The sequence below is a fragment of the Vigna unguiculata genome, chromosome 3 (genome assembly GCF_037176805.1).
Source record: "Vigna unguiculata cultivar grain cowpea cultivar isolate G323 ecotype 2 chromosome 3, ASM3717680v1, whole genome shotgun sequence".
Lineage (NCBI taxonomy): Eukaryota > Viridiplantae > Streptophyta > Magnoliopsida > Fabales > Fabaceae > Vigna > Vigna unguiculata.
In genome coordinates this window covers 67873933-67893430 of record NC_140794.1, presented here as the reverse complement: position 1 = coordinate 67893430, position 19498 = coordinate 67873933, and the positions used below count along the sequence as shown (strand labels likewise).

The 19498-nt window shown below is 32.0% G+C and overlaps 4 protein-coding genes across 4 annotated transcripts; 2 read left to right on the top strand and 2 right to left on the bottom strand.

Moving 5' to 3' along the window:
• Positions 1–3360: 3360 nt before the first annotated feature.
• Positions 3361–4048, bottom strand: LOC114179816 (uncharacterized). The gene has a single exon (XM_028066280.2). The coding sequence runs from the start codon at positions 3935–3937 to the stop codon at positions 3557–3559; it is 381 nt and encodes a 126-aa protein (XP_027922081.1). The 5' UTR covers positions 3938–4048; the 3' UTR covers positions 3361–3556.
• A 4227-nt stretch (positions 4049–8275) lies between these two features.
• Positions 8276–10404, top strand: LOC114179815 (UDP-glucuronic acid decarboxylase 2-like). Its single transcript, XM_085670991.1, has 5 exons — positions 8276–9042; positions 9163–9309; positions 9433–9512; positions 9591–9674; positions 9753–10404. The coding sequence occupies exons 1-5, from the start codon at positions 8460–8462 to the stop codon at positions 10137–10139; spliced, it is 1281 nt and encodes a 426-aa protein (XP_085527117.1). The 5' UTR covers positions 8276–8459; the 3' UTR covers positions 10140–10404.
• A 1555-nt stretch (positions 10405–11959) lies between these two features.
• On the top strand, positions 11960–12634 carry LOC114179814 (late embryogenesis abundant protein Lea5). The gene is made up of 2 exons (XM_028066278.2): positions 11960–12142; positions 12234–12634. Exons 1-2 carry the CDS (start codon positions 12066–12068, stop codon positions 12478–12480), a joined length of 324 nt encoding a protein of 107 aa, XP_027922079.2. The 5' UTR covers positions 11960–12065; the 3' UTR covers positions 12481–12634.
• A 4916-nt stretch (positions 12635–17550) lies between these two features.
• LOC114179813 (uncharacterized) lies at positions 17551–19178 on the bottom strand. Its single transcript, XM_028066277.2, has one exon. It carries the CDS (start codon positions 19056–19058, stop codon positions 17757–17759), a length of 1302 nt encoding a protein of 433 aa, XP_027922078.2. The 5' UTR covers positions 19059–19178; the 3' UTR covers positions 17551–17756.
• Positions 19179–19498: the final 320 nt, after the last annotated feature.

Below are 19498 nucleotides of genomic sequence, written 5' to 3'. Positions count from 1 at the left end.
AATGCGACTCAGATTTAGAGGCTTGTATGAATTTTACTTAATAGAAGAGTTTAGGAGATGAAAAATAAGAGTATTTTTTAATATAGATGTACATAAGTTAAATATTTTGTTTTCCGCGTGTCAAAACTTGGAAAAGGTTGTTGTATGATAAAGCGAGTATAAATTTAATAGGTTATGTTATTTTTTAGTTAATATCTTTTTAATAAAATTATACAATATTATATCATGGCCTAACAAACAACTAAGTATGATGTCCTTACTTGAACTGGTTTGATAAAAATGCGATAGGTTTTTCTTTTTGTGGCTTCAATTGTATCTAATGTGTGATACATGTGTTAACTTTGTGAGTTTTTTAATCTAATCAATTTTTTCAATGATAGACTCTTGAGCCTTTTAGCCTATTTAACTATAAACCTGCTGACATATTTTAACTATTAATACGAGATAATATTTAAACAAACTATAAAAAAAACAAACCAAATTACAAAAAAAGAATCAGGTTAAACTTGAGTTGTAAGAATATATACCTAACTCATTTATTTATTTGCGTCCCTAAAATCAATCATGTTATCGTGACTAGTGATGACACATAAACTTCTCTTCATTTTTTTAAGTTTTTATCTTAAATTGTTAGCTTGGAGAATTAATGGAGGGAAAGGGGTCTTTTTAATCGAATAACCTATTGAAATTCAAAACATTTTTAAAACAACATTAGATGGATAAAACAAAAGAGCACAAGAGATTTTTAATTCATAGCTAATGTATTTAAAAAGCAAGAAATAGCTACAATAAGTATTTTTAGCAACGTGGTAAAGGAAAAAAAAAATACAATATGATGAGTTGCTTAACACTAAACATGTTATTTAGTGTTTTTCTTTTCGTTGAAAAATTATATATGCATATCTGTCAAATTTTTTTATTTCTATTTAAGATCTAATAAAAAATATTTTTTTTATGTTTTTACTTAATTTTCTTAAATTATTTTATATTTTAATATAAAAGTATAATTTTATTGACGTTGAATAGATGTAAAATAAAAAATTAAATATACATTACCATTTTTTTTTATTACAATCCAAATGGGTGTCTACAACTCAGTTGTATTGACTCATTCAATAATTTATGTTTCCTGTCAAATTCAACGATATTTTGTCCAAATTTACACTATTATCCAAGACACTATAAACCAAGTGCTTCCAATCTCATATATTTTACAATGTCAATTGGTCCTCTTTAGAAAATGGATTTAGTTAAATTTGTGCATGCTTCATCTCCTTTGTTTTTCTGTTCTTAATGTCAAATTCAATGAACAGTGCTAACCATTTTCTCCCTAATAATTCACATCATGAGATGAGAAAGAGACACTTGTCAGCGTCTTTTGTGGATCTTTCTATCGCCAAGATTCACATTGTCACTCCACACTTCTATAACTTAACTTAATAATACTTAACATCAGCTTCACCACAAAATAAATTTTATATATATTTGGAGCCACTCATATATTCTCTGTCTCTATGTATATAATTTCAATTTTGCGCAATATAAAGCTGCATGTTACAATTTGTTTACTTTTCAAAATTCTCTCACAAAATCACAGCAAAAAACCATACCCAATTACTCTTTAACAACATTCCTTTTTCTTTATGAAATTGGGAAAATTACCATAAACGACAACAAAAATCTTATGTCTTTCAATACTATTTCCTTTTCAAATTTGAATTCATGATCAACAATTAAGATTAAACGTTCCTAATCGATGTATGCGGAACATCACTAACTAACGCTTCTACGTAGAGATGTCAAAATGGATTTCAACTCGTGAGTCAATCCGGCTCATCATGGGTTCGAACCGGGTTGGGTTGAGAAAAATTCAACTTCTTTAAAGGTGGGTTGGCCCACTTAACCCACCAACATTTTTTTACAATTTTTTTTAATTTTTTTAATTTTTTTTTAAATTTTTTTAGTAATTATTTACTACTCCTATAATATTTGTTCACAATTTCATATTGTTAAATGCTAGTTTGTTGCTTAATTATATTTGAATAGTTTGAATGTTTAATTAATTTAATTGTCAAGTTATATATATGTTGATACTTTAATCTTTAGCTATAATTTTTGTAGTAAATTACTCAAGTAACCGTCTTAAAAACAATTTTTTCTAAATTAGCATGAAAAAAAATGTATAGTTTTTTTATTTATATTTTGTTGAATAGCATGACAGAAAATTTGTAATATTAGTCATGCTTTCTTAGACTAATGGATACTTTCTTAGAAATAATTCTTCATATATCGGTGGTGAGCATGATCAAAATATTGGTTCTTGATTTTATTATGATTGTTATCTCATGGGTTATTTAAAAATTTATTTAAATATTTAAATACTAAAAAATAATTTAGGTGGGTTGGTGAGTCAATCCACTTAACTCACCAACCCGTGGTGGGTTGAGCCGGGTTACAAAATTTCTGACTCACCAGACAGTGAGTCGAGTTAGGTTCACTCATTTTTAACCCGGCTCGTGGTGAGCCAACCCATATGAACCGAGTTGGCTCACTTTGACACGTCTACTTCTACAAAAATATACGTCATACTCAATATACGTCAGTAATAATAAACATAAAAAAGGATGACTAATCAAATAATATATATAGAATTTCATCCTTAGCCATAAAAGTGTACAAATGGGTTTTTAAACATCATTACAACTCAATGACAAAATTATACTAGTTTAATATACAACAATCAATGCTTCAAATTTCAATTTAATAACAAAATAGTTTAGAAAAGATTATGCATGCGGGAAGTAGGGACCACACCATGGTGCCCACACGTTGTGAAAGCGGTCAGCGCATGCCGTCCTTGTTGGTGGTTTTGGTTACATTAGATTCAAAGAAAATGTTTACTTTTAAAGGGTATTTTAATTTTAAAAAATATATTTTTAAAATAGAAAGATCGAAGGATGAAATAATAAATGTAAAAAAAAAAATTGGCTTTTCAATTAGATTTAATTCTTTTGCTATTAATTTTAACTTCAAATTATTTGTTTTTGCCTTAAAATTTTAAATTTCATTCTAATGTACAAATAAATATACCATGTTAGAATCACAGAGAAAAGCAAAAGAAAATCACCGACACGGAATATCTATATCTCCTTAAAAACTTGGATCTTTCAAATTCAAACAAACCCTCTCTCTCTGTGCCCCTTTACTTTGTCACTTTTCACCTTCCCAATACATTTTTCATTCAGATCCCTACAAATGGCACGCTCCAAGAACAAAGTTGCGGAACAAAAAAAAAACATAATTAACTTAACTGAAATTTAAACGCAAAAACAAAGCCTTAATAAGATGAGCAGGTGGTAATTAGCGCAATAATCTGGCAACTATGACTTGAATTAACTTCCATAATCCCAATTAAATCGATAGATTCGATTGAAAAAGAATAGGTACATACATGTACGTACATATACAACATTATCATCGCACTAGCAAAAGCAGAAGAGGGAGAGACAGATCCGGAATATTCGAATGTAACCTTTTCTTTTAAATGATTTGATTTTCAATCATCGGAATCGTCGCCACCGAAGATGGAAAAGCGGTTGTAGAGGAGGAAGAGAATGAGTAGGAGGAGGAGTGCGACGCCGACGGGGGAGCCGCTCACCCGGTGGATGGTGTCGGGCTCGCCGGTGGAGAAGAGGGCGGAGACAAAGGAGCCGCGGTCGGAGGAGAGGAACTGGATGGTGAGAAGGAGAAGGATGGGAAGGAGGAGGAGGCCCAATGGGCTCAGAAGCTCAGAGATTGCTTCGGTTATGGCCTCGCCCTGATCCCCAACCAGAAAGGGCACCAAGACGACGATTGCCACCACCACCGCCAGGAGGATCCCGTGGGGCGCACCTCCTCCTCCACCACCGCCGCCGCCGTGTTGTCTTTCCGGTACCATAACGGTGAAAGGAGAATGGGTTAGTAGAAGTGGTAGTAGGTAGTAGGTGTAGTGTAGCAGCAAAGCTTGTATTGTGTTTTGTGTGAATCGATCGATAAATGTGTGGCTGCGTTTTGTCTTCTCCTCTTTAAAATAACCGCGGTTTGGATCGCTACACAGGGGTAAACATGTCAAATCCTACCTTCACTTTGTTTAATACTTTTCTTCACCTCTTATTTTTATTCATTATTATTAAATTAGTTTCTTTCTCATAGTATAATAATAAGTTGCAGTTGATTTGTTAAAAAATATTAAATATGCATTTAATTTATTTAAAGCATTTATAACTTAATTATTTTTGTTTGTATAATTTTTTTGACAAAAAATAAATTTATGAACATTTCAATTCAAATGCAGTTTGAGTAATTTAAGTTTTTTTTTTCTCTCGTTAAACAGAAACAAGTAATTGATAAGTTGGAGTTGAATCACGTATAATAATTACATTTACCATTTTTACTGAAATTATACTCAAGCGTTTTTTTTACTTATTTATTGTAATAAAATTATGGGTGAATATTGTGTTTAATTCAGTTGACTTGAAATAATTTGTAAATACATATTTGAATGAATGGAGAGAGATTGATTTTTTTCTACAATGAGAGATTTTAACAGAAATTATATTAGTCCTTATAGAATTTTTTTTTTCACTGTTCTGGTTTTTTTATATTGTATAATATATTAATTATTTAAATAAAATAAAAACTGTTTTTTTGGTAAAAATTATGTTTTTATTTAATAAACATTACGGTAAAAAGAATTATTAATATATCCTTTTAAAATAATATTTTCAAAAAAATTTATACAGGAAAAGATTTAATTTAATTTTGTTGTTAAATCTATTATAGAAAAAATTTTAATTTTTTTACGTCATTAACTAAAATAATATTTATTATAAAAGGGTGTAATTAATTAGATTGTAATTTTAAACTTTTTACGTTATTAGAGAAAAATGATATTTATCATAAAAAAATTGTAATTATTTAAAATGTAATTGATTAGTACTTTATTTTGAATAAATTATTCAATTTTAATTAATTAAAAGTCACATTATTAGATTAAATTGATTAATATCTTATTTAGATTGATTTTTGATTGGATACAAAAAATTTATATTAAGTTAAAATATTATAAATTTGTAATTTATAAGTTGTATTAGATAATTATGGTAGAAGTAAATATAATTAATATAAAATTTATAAATTATTTGGATTTAAGTTTGAAAATTATGGTAAATATTTAATGTTTTTTGTTTTGTTTATTTTAATTTATTTTTTATCAGATTTTCAAACACATAGTTGTTCTCTTACATGCATTAGTGACGGTAGAGGTTGACTTTTAAATATTGAATGTTTTATTTTAGAATTTGAAAGGTGTCGATGGTGGTCTATTTATGTTCAAAAAAGGGTGATTCTTGATGGTCATTTTCTGAGAGTTTAATTTGTTTGGTTTGATTATTCTGTGAATCCAGATAAATTATGTTTCTGTTTTTTAAATTGAGAAAAATAGATATTTAATCTTATATATACAAGAGTAAATTAGTAATTTTATTTTCTTATTAATTAAACTATTCTTTTAATTTATCATATCACTCAATAATTCTGATAAACTTTTCTCTCATTTTTTTTTAAATCTTACAATCTTTCCTTTAATCAAAACAACTTAACTTCACTCCACTTTCTTTTTAAATTCACTCAAATCTACTCCCTAAAACAAACACAAATTAAGGGATGTTTTTACTGCAGTACCTTATTTGAGAAAAACTAACTTAACCTTTCTTATTAACCTAACACAACTTTATTCTAATTATACATGCGAGACAAAACACTAAAATGGTACAATTTAAAAACAAATAAATCAATTTTTGTTAGGGAAAAGATCATTTCACACTTAGATTAGAAATCTTTATGTAATTACGGTGGTAAAATTGTACTTACACTTAAAAAAATATTTAGAAAATAAATATTATCATATAAAAATTCATAAAAAATAAATTATATAATAAAAATAAACAACAAATAAATAATGATTAAAAATGTAAAAAATGAGTAAAATAATCACATGTGAAACCTAACATTAATTTTATTCACTAAAATTTACAATACACAGTTTTAACATAATCAAACAAAAAGACGAAAAATATAATCAAGGTCGTCAATAATGTGTGTAAATTTTGTAAATACAAAACAACACAAAGAATTAAAAAAAAATGAAAAAAAGAAGAATAAAATATATAATATATATTATGTTACCTAATAAACTATAATATGTAAAAAGACAGGGAAACATAAATGTTGTTGTAGTGGGTTGAATTTGGATTGGGAGAGTTTGGTTTGGTAGCGCGTTGACCTCCATTAACTTACGGGTCTTAGAAGTTGGGCCGATGTGACCTTTGTCTCGCGGATCAGGCCATAGAGTGAAAATAAAATAAATAAAAGTTATTTTATTGAAGAAAAATTGTAAGGATTTTTAGTTTTCAAATAAGCTTTAATTCACTTTTATTGAAGATACATGATTTTACTCTAATATTATTAACATATATAACTGTTAAAGCAGAATCTTTCGTACATATTATGTGTTGACATTTTTTTGGAAGGGAGAGCCTTTCATCCATAAATGAAGAACAGTTTTGATGATGTCTACTGATCTAGGATAAAATATAGCTTGGTCCAGTTAGGATATGCATTAGGCAATTAGCTTCTCTTTATCAATTGTATTTCAGGCCTGCTGTATAATCCTGCACATGATTAGTTTCTGAACTAATGGATTAGCTGTGAAGTCTGGCACAAAGTGAGTGAAAATGTACTCACGATAATCGATTAGGTAAATTGCTAATCGAATTAGTGACAGCAAAAACCTTTGTATAAAAGCTGTTTTGTAATCTGTTTTGGGTCTGGAATTTTTGAGATAGATCACGCAGTCTGCATCTGGGAAAGAGCAATCTGAGAGACACAAGAGCTTCAGAAGATTCTGAAATAACCCAAGCACAGATCCAAGAATGATTGATGGTTGACTCTACCATGATGGATCTTGCTTGATTCAAGGAGCATCAAGTCAAATCTGCACAATTTAGGTGTTTTCGTTTCTTGTTTTGTTTTCTGTATCTTTGATTACAGTAGCTTCAGTGGTTGAAGTGTGGACCTAGGTGCAATTGTGTGGATGCATTGCTCCTAGGGGGAGTTCTTGATTGTTGAATCAAGTTCTTGGGTTTTTGGGGTTAGAATTACATAGGTGTGCTTGTAATTCTTGGAACCTTTCTGTTTAGTGGAATCCTCCTAAGTGTGTTACTTAGGAGAAGACTGGATGTAGATTCTTTTTGAATCGAACCAGTATAAATTGTGTGTCTTGCTTCTTTCTTCTCTCTCATAATCTTTCTTGATTGATTTAAACAGTCCATTAACCCAGAACTGCAAAATTGATTAATTGAGTTTTAAACCTTAAAGACTCCTTCAAGATTCACATTAAGTAAGTGAAAAACTCAACTCATTAATCAATTCAGATCCCTTTGTGGTTAAGAGTATTAGACAGATCTGTTTTTAACAATTTTTTTATTTAGAATTAAATGACATATTAACAATAAACTAGTTTTCCATAATTTTAGAATAGTAAAGGAATTAATTTGAAATTAAGTTTGACAGGGACTAAAACTACTTTTCACAAAACTATAAAGATAAAAAAATGATTTAAGTCTATATAAACATATTAGTAAAAAATATTGTTTGCCTTTGCATTATATTTAATTTATTTAAAATATATGTAAAATTATAAGAAAAAATCATTTCAATCATAATTTGTGTTCACATAAACTAAAAGTAGTACATGTAGAAGTTTAAAAAATAAACTCTACACAAGTCGCATTAAATAAGAAATAACTTATACAAAAGATAAACAGTACATGTGAACCATGCTTTTAGTTATTTAGTTTGATAATAGTTAGTCCAACAGGAGTTTGATAAAATTATTGTTTGACAATAAATAAAAATTAAAAAATGAATAAAAGAAACGAAAACCAAGAAAAATAAAGAGTGACTGACTTTACATTTACGTTCTTTCATGCAGGGGTCGTATGTTTTTCGAATTCTCTTTGACTATTTATACTTCTTACTTATTTTCATTGATTTTTATTTCCGTTAATTCTCTCTTTTTTTTCTTCTTCCGAACAAAACAATACAAGAATAAAAATATATCCATGAAATGATGCGAGAGTAGTCGAAAATGAATTGGAAGGAATGAAAATATCTTAAATTGCATAAAAAGGTGTAGAAGTAATTATCATGTGTTATCACCATGTTCTTTTCAAAAAAGGAAAGCAAAAAAGAAGGAAAACCGAAAGTTGGAAACCTCAAATTTGTAAATCAAGGAAGAGAAGTTGAATGTTGGAGCGATTATAAAGCCCTCTTTCATGCTTCGCAATAAACATTCATCTCAATCTAACTATATACATTCAATTCACAGATTCCAGAGAAGAAAATAAAAATTTTTAAAAATGAGCTCCGAACTGATTCACAGAACGCAGACACCAGACTTCGCCCACCGGAACTCAGATTCGGCGCCTGAGTCCAATTGCCCACCCAAATCCACCAGCCGGATCGGTTACATGTTGCGCGAGCGTGTCCCCTTCCTCCTCGTCGGTGTGGCAATCGCCGCTGCCTTCTTCCATGTTCTACCTTCTCCATCCACCGTAGCAGCTCCTCACGACTCGCTCCTAGAGACCGAGTTGGCTCTGCCAACTCGCCGCGTGCTCATGGAAGAGCACACCGAAAAGAAGGGAAGGCTGCCTATCGGAGTGAAGGGCAGGAAGCAGAAGCGGATCGTGGTCACCGGCGGAGCCGGTTTCGTCGGAAGCCACCTGGTGGACCGTCTGATGGAAAGAGGGCACAGCGTGATCGTGGTGGATAACTTCTTCACCGGAAGAAAAGAGAACGTGCTGCATCACATGGGGAACCCCAACTTCGAACTCATCCGCCACGACGTCGTTGAACCCATCCTCCTCGAGGTTGACCAGATCTACCACTTGGCTTGCCCCGCTTCCCCCGTTCATTACAAGTTCAACCCCGTCAAGACCATCATATCCTTCCGAAATATTTTCTTACCTTCTTTTCCATTCACGTAATTGTTTCTTCATTTTTATTCTGATATTGGATCGGTTGAAATTGGAATCCTTGATTCTTATATGGTTGTGGAGCACAAGACTAATGTGGTTGGAACGCTGAACATGTTGGGTTTGGCAAAGAGAGTGGGTGCACGGTTTTTGCTTACCAGCACCAGTGAGGTGTACGGTGATCCTCTTCAGCATCCTCAGGCTGAGACCTACTGGGGCAACGTTAATCCCATCGGTAATCTCAATAATCCGTAGTAGTAGTAGTAGTATTTTAATTACTCTTTTTCATTACGTGCAAATTACTTTTTGTATCTTAATTTATGGTTGAATCGCACTACATGGTGTGCTACTGCGACAGGTGTAAGGAGCTGTTACGACGAAGGAAAGCGCACTGCAGAGACTTTGGCAATGGACTATCACAGAGGCGCTGGCATCGAGGTTGGTTCTTCATAATCTCACGTTTTGGTTTTTGGTGCATGCCAGGTGTTCAACGAAATAAAAGAGTGTTGCGTGTAGGTGAGGATTGCTCGAATCTTCAACACCTATGGACCGAGAATGTGCATTGATGACGGGCGTGTAGTTAGTAACTTTGTTGCTCAGGTATTTGCATTGACATGACATAATTTATTTGGTTTTAAGTTATGACGAACCACTGAATAAATCTGAATTTGTGAGCAGGCGTTGAGGAAGGAGCCATTGACGGTTTATGGCGACGGAAAGCAGACAAGAAGCTTTCAATACGTGTCAGACTTGGTAGAAGGTTTAATGCGGCTGATGGAGGGGGAGCACGTTGGTCCTTTCAATCTGGGGAACCCTGGTGAATTCACGATGCTTGAACTTGCTCAGGTGGTGCAAGAGACCATAGACCCAAATGCAAAGATAGAGTTTAGACCAAATACAGAAGATGACCCACATAAGAGGAAGCCAGACATCTCAAAAGCCAAAGAGCTTCTTGGGTGGCAGCCCTCTGTGTCTCTCCGAGAGGGACTTCCTCTAATGGTATCTGATTTCCGGCAAAGATTGTTCACTGACTCTAAACTAACAGGGGGCAAATCTGTAGTATAGATTCGTAGAAAACATCGCTCAAAATAAACATATATATACATATAACAAGATTTAGCTGCAGTAGCTTATTGGAATTACATTAGATATGTATCTGTTAAATCAATGAGATATATGTACATCTGACACAAAAAATAAACACCAGCCCCTCAAAGGGAACAACGTACATTTTATTTGTTGTATTTCTATGTATTTCTCATTCATATATTGCACAATCTCTTCTTTCATATATTGCGTCTCCTTAATTAAAATTCTTACACTTTTTGCATGTGTTTAATTATTTTTTAATTATTCATATATGGTTTATAATTTTTTAGTAGATTGAATAGGGATTTGGTATCACTTTAGCCACAATCCTCAATGTGTATTATTATACTTTGAATTTAGAAATAAACTCAATAAATCAAAATATATCTCCCCCTCTTTAAAATAATACATAGAAGTAGATTAGATTAGGTACTAAACGTGTACCAGAATAAGAAATATGTCAAGATCTTAAAGGTGGCATGAGTTTATTTTAAATAATTATCATCCTTATCATGGTTACGTTGAATTTTTAGAGTACTTAATGCAAAATAAATCATATGATAAGCCCACCTGTTGTCCGAAGCGGGTATGTTGGCAAAGAATGAATAAAATATTCACATAATTAACTTGGTGATGAAGATTTTATTTTTGTTATTTACAAATTAACCTGCTTCATTTATTTTTTATTATATTTAGTAAGTAACTAACCTGTTTGATATTTATTAAAAAGAAGATTAAGTAATATTTTTATTCAATTTTGTTATTTTTTTATCACTACACCAATAGTGTAAATTATCTATAACTTTGTAAACTATCTATAGTCATTCTTTCTATGATCTCTTCTATTTATGTATTTTTTTAATTCATAAATCTTGAATTTAATATATTGTTTAAATATCAGTTTAATAAGTACATACTCTACATGATTCTACGTAATTTTATTGTTTACTTCTCTGGCATAAAAAAATTAAAAAAATATTTTTCTTCTTTTGCTATGGGCCTAAGAAAAACAAAATAAGAGTACACCGCCACTCCAGTTTAGGTGATATTATACTTGGATCCATATGATATTCATCCAAAAACAATATTCATAAAAATCCATAATGACTGGCCCTTTGTTAGGTTAAAAGGAGGTTTCCATAAAGTTGTCCACAGTGTGTAGATATTATTTTTAATGTTTTAATTATATATATATATATATATATATATATATATATATATATATATATATATATATATATATATATATATATATATCCTATGTACTGTTAAAAAACATGTTAGAACGTTTGTTTTAAAATTTAGATTAAATAGATTTTTGAATCTCAATATTCTGATAATTTTTTCAGTTTTATCTCACTATTTTAATGTTTTTAATTTGGTATCACTTTTTTAAAACTTGAATCAATGTAATTTCTTCTGCTAAATTAATGATAACCACACTAAGACAATAACAAGTGATCTCTTAAAGTTGTTAACAAAACACACACCATAATACTACAACTAAAAAGCCTATATATTTACAATTTTCATCTGAATACATCACTAATAAAAAGATTAAACTGGTAACTAACGAAGTTGAAATATACTTTTATTTAAAATTAGTAGAAAAGGAAATGATTTTGAATTGATTAACATTTGACGATATTGCATGCATGAAGCAAGACGTGTCATGAGCAGGAAGACCATGGATTAGGTGTTCCTACCAAATGGTTACACTTGGTTTTTCGCACATCCAATCACACCCCGATACGTACCACACTGTAATCATTGTCATCTATAAAAGGACCCAAACACCCTAAACACAGAGACACAGAGAGAGGAAGAAGACTCAAAGAAAGTGTGTGGTGGCTGCTGCGAAATCACACTTAGGGTTTTCGCAGCAGCAAACTTATAAATAAGATGTCTCCTTCTCTCTCGCAAGCCAAATCTCTCCGTCTCCTTCTTCCTCAGTCTATCTCACTAATTCCTGTTCATCGGTTAGATCCATTTTTTTTTTCTTTAAGAATATTTTCAATTTACATGTCGTAAATATTTTTCTTCTACCCTAACACTTGCGTATTATCGTAGGCGAGGTTATGCAGTTGCGTCTGATGTTTCGGTAAGAGTTGGATTGGGTAATAATGTAGGGCGTAGGAGTGGAATCGTGGGAGGTGCAGAAGAAAAGCCTGTGACAAGAGATGGTGCAAAAGCCTATTCTGACTGGGCCCCAGACCCAGTAACGGGTGACTACAGGCCCATCAACCACACCCCTGAAATTGACCCGGTGGAGCTCCGACGGATGTTGCTTAACCACAAGTTCAAATCGCCACAATAGACTTTTAAAACCATAATATCTCCAATTTTCACCTACGATTTGGCTTGGCTTGGTAGGGTAATCTTGTGTTTTCGTACGTTAAACAGTTCGAGTTAAACTATGTCCTGTGTACTCGAAAAAAGTAGTTTTAAGTTAAATTATGATGTTTTTATAATATTTGTGCTATATTTAGTTTCTGCTTATCTAACTACGTTAAAGTGTAATAATGGTTTTTTTTTTTGTTATTATGTTTCCAAAATGATGTTCCTGAAATAATGAATAATTAGTGTAATTTTATGGAAGGGTAAGAATGTAAAAGGGAATGGTGGTCCATGGCATGATGAGGGGAAGAATGAGAATAAGAGTGTGTTGTGTTTGTGAGTGAGTCACAGACTGTGTCTTCTTCCGCTTCTGTACTTTCCCATCAGAGGCTCGTGTCCCCATCATGATTCTTATCTTCCCCAAATTCACCTTCCTTCTTTCTCTTTTTACTTTCTTTCTTTTTCTCTTTTTAATACAATTATAAACCATTTTCTCTATTATATCTATTATTTCATCATCTTGTAATTCTTATAATCTGGTCTTTCACCGATTTAAACCGATTTTTTTTTTCAAGAAAGAACTTATCTAATGTAATTTTCCTCATTTTATGACAAGTGTAAGTACTTCATCAATTATTATAGATAATTAAAAAGTAGATAATACAAATATTTAATACCACCATTTCGTTTCCTTCATTTAATAACTAATTCTATAAAAATTGTTCCGTAATTATTCTAAATTCTAATTATAACTGAGTGTCAATTTCATAGTCTATAACTAAAGTAAAATTTTAAAGAACTTTCCTGATTTACTATAAAATAATGAACACTAAAATCAGAAAACATTCTCTTTCGAGCTTGAAAGTTAACATTTAATTTATAGTCGATCTTAAAAAAATAACATTTAATTTATAGTCGATTTTAGAAAAATAACATTTAATTAATAGTCAATCTTAGAAAATTAACATTTAATTTATAGTTGATTTTAGAAGTTAACATTTAATTTATAAACAAAATAATTATACAAGTTACAGAAAAAATAGTATGGTTAACATTTAATTTATAAACAAAAATATATACAAACTTATCGACAAAACAAGACCAGAACTGTACAATATATACACATTAGAAAAACATTTTAGTGTATTTTTATACACTAAAAAAATAAAACTATGAAATTAAAAAGTATAAAATGAAAAAAAAAAAATACAAGCTTACCAGTTAACTCTTCATAACAGGTCAAAAGTTTTAGTCTGTGCTTCTTTAATGGTCGGACCAAAATAAATTGATTCTAATTTATCCTAATTTTACGTATAATTTAAAGGTAGCTTTTCTAGTTCTCCCTTCATGTTTAGATGTTTCATCATTAATTCTATAATGATAATTACAGTTCCTACTTAACCTTAACACATTGAAATTCTGTTGAAAAATAAAATCTTATTTAATTCTATAATAATCATTACAGTTCGATAATATATCTCTCAATTTAATTGCAACTCTTAATTCGTACAATAATAAAAACCTTTCAAAATAAATAAAATATCATATTTAATTCTACAAAAATAATTTGAAATGATTTTATTTTATTTTACTGTTACATAATTATATTTTAATAAACAATAATGTTTCTAGTCATTGTTCTTGAAAATTAAGTATTATTCCTTCTAAATATTTTATTTTGTAACACCAACCTCCAAAACATAAAAATTCATAATTAATTATTGTATTGACCTTAACATAATCATTTTAATTTTGATTTGATAAGATTTATCATAGATCGAGATAACCTTTAAGGATAAAAAAGGATAAAGATATGGACTAACTTTGGACAGACCTTAATGAGGATATGGATCGGCTTCAAAGAAGGATATAGACTAATCTTAGACCAATCTTGAGGACGAATATGGACTAATCTTAAACCAATTTTGAGGAAGAATATGGGACAACGTCATTTCAATTTTTTGTTTTAGAGATAAGCGTGCTAATTTTCTACCTACTAGCTAGTTATACTATTAGTTGCAACAAGAATCCATTCATCCCCAAATTTTAAAGGGAGGTGGAAATTTGGGATGTGAACGACCTTTTTCTTGTTTATAAGACTCTGTTCTTTTAAGTGAATATATTGTTCAAGAAGATTGAAGAGAAAGGTATAGATGGTGATCATCTTGTTCTTTTTGGAGTGATGCAGGGGAATGATAGAGATGAAATAGAAAGATTGTTAAAAAATTTCATCTCACTATTGTTGAAGAGATTAAAAAATAATGAATAAAAAATTACTACTTTATTCTCGTTATATTTATTGTTAATAAATTTTCTAATAAAATTTGTTTTCAATTATATGTTAATCATTTAATGAAATAATAAAAAATATTTTTAATTTATTCTAGTCTTTCAATTTTGATACGTTTTTTTCTATGTGTCATGTGAAAATATTATTTATTTTAAAATTTTTAGATAGCTTAATTTATTAATATTTATCAATTTTAATTTTTTAACAAATATATATATATATATATATATATATAAAATTTTAATTTTAATTTATTAATAAAAATAAATAAAATATTTATTATTAATAAATATCTAAAAATCTAAAAAGTTAAAAATATATAAACAATATATAATTCTATAAAATTTAAAGAAAAGAAAACAAATTTATTAAAAACTATTACCTATTTTATTAACAAACATAATCAAATTAAAACGTATTTTCATATCAAATAAACAAAAAGTTTTATATTTCAAAGACTTAAAAACAATATATATATATATATATATATATATTAACGTAAATAAATTATTTTTTATGCAAATATTAAATTAATAAATGTTAAATTTAATTTCATACCAAATAAATTTTATTATTCATTTTTTTATAAATATATTTTTAATTATTTCACACAATCAATAGAAATTAAATAGATTATTTTAAATTATTTATATAGCATCTTATATTACTTTTAAAATTAGGAATATTTTGGTAATCTCGTTTTTTTATCTATTAAATTTTTTTTAATATGTCACATCATTCAATTCAATCATAAACTTTCACGAATTTCACTCTTTAATCTACTCTAAAATTACCTTTTAATCTCTTAAAAAGAACAACATCAACTTCACTCTCTAATATTTTTCATTTCTTTCTGTCCTTCTCCTTTTAATCCTTCATCTCAAAAGAACACAGCTTAAATATCAAGGTCAAAATGACAAACTTTTTCTGAATTAATATCCCATTAAATTATGAATTATAATTTTGTGACGTCTATTAAGTCTTTCTTCTTCTTCATCTACACTATCTTTCTTCTCCTTTTCTCAAGCTTTTCTCAAGCTTCAACCTTTCTACAGATGTCAAAGACCCTATAACCTCCTCTTCTTACTTCTCTCTCCAACAAGAAGTCTATTTTTTTTTTCTCTTTCTTGTTTGGAAAAAGGTTTATTATCACAATCAAAACTTTTGAAGAACAAAATTTACTTTAAAGTAGGTCGAAATATTATAAAATTTATTTTAAGGTTGGCCAAATATTACCTATCACAACACAATTCTTCAAATCTTGAATGATAAAACTTAATACATCATTTTCCAACTTATCACTACAATAATCTAAACATTTTTAATACAAAAAATGAATGTTAGCCCGTAGGTGTTAGAAATATTTTGAGGATTAGTCAGATGAATTACCATTGTTTGTAACAGAATAAAACAAATTACAATAGTATATGAGAGTTTTCATGACCATGTCCTATCGTGTTAGATTCATACACCAAAGATTAGATACTCCCAGGTGATTTAGGTATATTTTTCAATAATTTCATAACATGTTTTTGAAAGAGATGGCGAAGCAATTTGCATAAACGGTATCGACAAAAAAGTATGAAAGAGAGAAACACGCATGTAGAACCATAAGTCAATCATCCACTTAAAAACAAGACGACTAATCAAACACAATCATGAAAAAACAACAAAACAAGAAGGAATATTGAAACACAAAGGAAGAAAAACACTTGCGCTCCCTCTGCTATTTTTATAATACATCAATGTATCAAACTCGATAAAAAAAATTTAACAATTTTCAGAAAACTCATTTTTATCGATTTCATAAACTGCATTTCAGGCATCATCAACGGTCGTCTGGTGTTTAACTTAATTAACCTTTCTTCGCCGTCCCGTAAAGGTAACTGACACCACCATTACTCCATTTTTCTCCACAAAAACAATACAGTGACCATGCATCTTCTTGGTTCCACCAGGTGTCCCTTTTACAAGTGTTGGTGTCCATTTGTGATGGATGAGATATAATAAATCCTTGGTTGTGTTCACACATCACCAATACCCTATACCCGTCCTTGAGAGCTATGACATGGTGCTGCTTCATGCACTTTCCTAGGCACATGATAAACCAGTGGCTTTCTACACAGCTATGCAAATGGAATACTCCATATATAAATGCGTTAAACAATTACTAGCACTGCCAATTAGGTGTACACTACAACTTTCGAATAAATGCCACCACGCTCTGTAACTACAACATCATCTACTTCAATTCCAATCTCCTACTATACTACTACCCTGGACCACTTCACTTCTCTTCCAACCATCTTTCATCACCCAACTCTTCTTCAGTACAACATTTTTCAATCTACACACCGACTAATAATCATAAATTAATAGATGAAAGCTTATATTAAATTGCACACAACAGATAACATTCACTCACACCGAATCTATGCATATATCTCCACCACCTTCAAACATGTGTATGCATGTGAATAGTGATCTTGGCAAATAAAATAAAAATTACACGTCTTTGCCGTAACACAAGTGTGGAGTGTGGAGTGTGGAATGGAATAAAAAGAAGGACGCCTCAAAAATTACAACGTGCTGTCGCAGTTCAAACAAACCACGTGATGACAGAGAATTAAATGCATCGAGATTTTCTTCCCCTCTTCTCGACCACACTCCATTCCCTGCCACCAAGCCTTCTTCTCATTTGCGGAATCTGATCACAATTCACGAAGTATGCAGAGAATGGAATCATGAAAGAAACGGAAGAAGAAGAAGGAACTTGAATAGTATTAGATTACTAGTAATGAAGGAAAATTAACACTCATCCACAAGATAAACAAAGTAGTAATAGTAATAATAGACAGTGATTAACATTAACATCGTACTAATGTGTATAATAAACCAAGTTAAAGCTCCCAGATTTATACTCTCTTTTTGTTTTTTTCCCCTTTTCTTCTTTGCCCCTTCTGTTCTCAGCTTCTGACGGCGAGCAAGGAGGGTATGGCCGATAAGTTTGGCGCAGCATTCTTACCGTCATTGGCATCTCTAATGATATCTCTCCTATTACTCTCTTTAGAAGAGGGTTTGCCGCTGAAAGCTCTCATGGGACTCGCAAAAGCCCAACCCCAACTCCTACCCCTGTTATGAGACAGTGCCACAGTCGCCGATTTCCCATTTGCGGCGTCGTCAGCAGAAGAAGACACCCAATAAGACGAGGAGGAAGACGAGGAAGAAGACGAAGTCATCATGAACCCACTAAACAATCCCCCGCACCTCACTCTCTCCTTCATGCAATGGTGGTGATGGTGATCGCCGCCGCCACGACTCACGGCGGCAGCGCCACCACCGGCCACCTTGGGCTTACCTTCACGCTGAGACTCCACCCTCCGGAGAGTGCAATCCCCGAAGCCGGTGGAAATCCTCTCGAAGAAATCCCCGGAGAAGCTTCTGCTGCCACAGCCAACAGATCTGGATCTCGAAACCTTACGCTCCATGGAAGAAGTGGCATGGGCAGTGGGACTGTTACCGGTGTTGTTATTGGCGTCCTGTTGAACAACAATGTCAGTCCTGAGAGAAGAAGCAGAGGAGGTGTTTTCCTTGGGGTTGACAGAAGCAGTTCCCGGTGCGGAGTTAATGGTAGAGATCCTGGGCGGGTGGCTGATGTTGATGTTGGTGTTGGTGCTGGACTCTGTGAAGCTCTTGGAGTTGAGTTTCTTGGATGACTTGGAAGAGAGGTAGAGAAAGGACCAGAAGCCGTGTCTCTTCCTGGGACTGAAATCCTGGTCGTGGTCGGCGTCGAGGAAGGAGTGGTTTCTGCGGGGCGTGGCGGTGGACTTGCTGCGCTTGAGAACGAGGTGGGAGGATGCATTGGGCGAGGGCTTCTTCTTCTTGTTCTTGGACAAGAGAAAAGGGAGGCGGGTTCTGCGGGCGTAGTAGTGGTGGTAGTGGGAGTGGGGGAGGGAGGAGGAGGAGGAGGAAGAGGAAGGTGCGGGTGGTGAGGTGGCGGTGGGAGGGAGAGAAGGGCGCGTGGCGGAGGAGGAGGGTGGTCGGTCGGATCTGAAAGAAGGGGAGGAGGAAGAGGAGGAAGGGGCGTGGATGGGGAGAGGGAAGGAAGAGGAAACAAGCTTGCCGAGCTTCTCCTGGAGGCAGAAGGCGCAGATGGCACCTGGGTTGTTTCGGAAAGGGTGGTCGGTGCACTGCATTCCGTCGGAGATGTCGTGGTCCTCTCCGACGCCGACTCTTCCTCCTCCGCCTCCTTTCATGGGTTGTTCCATGTGAATGATGGGAGTGAGAGAAATGAAAATGAAAATGAAAAGAATGAGTATTGTAGCATTGAAAAGAGTAGCGTAGGGTAGTGGAACAGGGGAGACTCCCCAGGAGCACGTGGAATACTGACTTCTTCATCTATTAAAAAAGACTGAAAGAGACAAACGAAGGGAAACCCAACTCCTGTGAATCAATACCATCATTATTTTTTTTATTATTATTATTTTTATTTTTTTTTACTTCATGAGACACTGCCACCTCATCCCTCCCAAAACCACTTCCACACATATTTTCCTTCTTTTCATTTATCCTTCAATTTTACACCTTTATTCCTATTTTATTTTAATATCCATTTTTCACCTTTTTTTTTCCTCTACCAAACACCATATATTTCTTTTAACACGTGCAGATTATTGTTTATAGTTTTTATCACACTATTTCCTATAAA

Bases quoted from the DNA above. Each gene is read 5' to 3' on its own strand.
- LOC114179816 (XM_028066280.2), bottom strand. From the start codon at position 3,937: ATGGTACCGGAAAGACAACACGGCGGCGGCGGTGGTGGAGGAGGAGGT.
- LOC114179815 (XM_085670991.1), top strand. From the start codon at position 8,460: ATGAGCTCCGAACTGATTCACAGAACGCAGACACCAGACTTCGCCCAC. The intron at 9,043-9,162 runs TATCCTTCCGAA...TTGTGGAGCACA, and splicing joins CAACCCCGTCAAGACCATCA to AGACTAATGTGGTTGGAACG. The intron at 9,310-9,432 runs GTAATCTCAATA...CTACTGCGACAG, and splicing joins GGGCAACGTTAATCCCATCG to GTGTAAGGAGCTGTTACGAC.
- LOC114179814 (XM_028066278.2), top strand. From the start codon at position 12,066: ATGTCTCCTTCTCTCTCGCAAGCCAAATCTCTCCGTCTCCTTCTTCCT. The intron at 12,143-12,233 runs GTTAGATCCATT...GTATTATCGTAG, and splicing joins TCACTAATTCCTGTTCATCG to GCGAGGTTATGCAGTTGCGT.
- LOC114179813 (XM_028066277.2), bottom strand. From the start codon at position 19,058: ATGGAACAACCCATGAAAGGAGGCGGAGGAGGAAGAGTCGGCGTCGGA.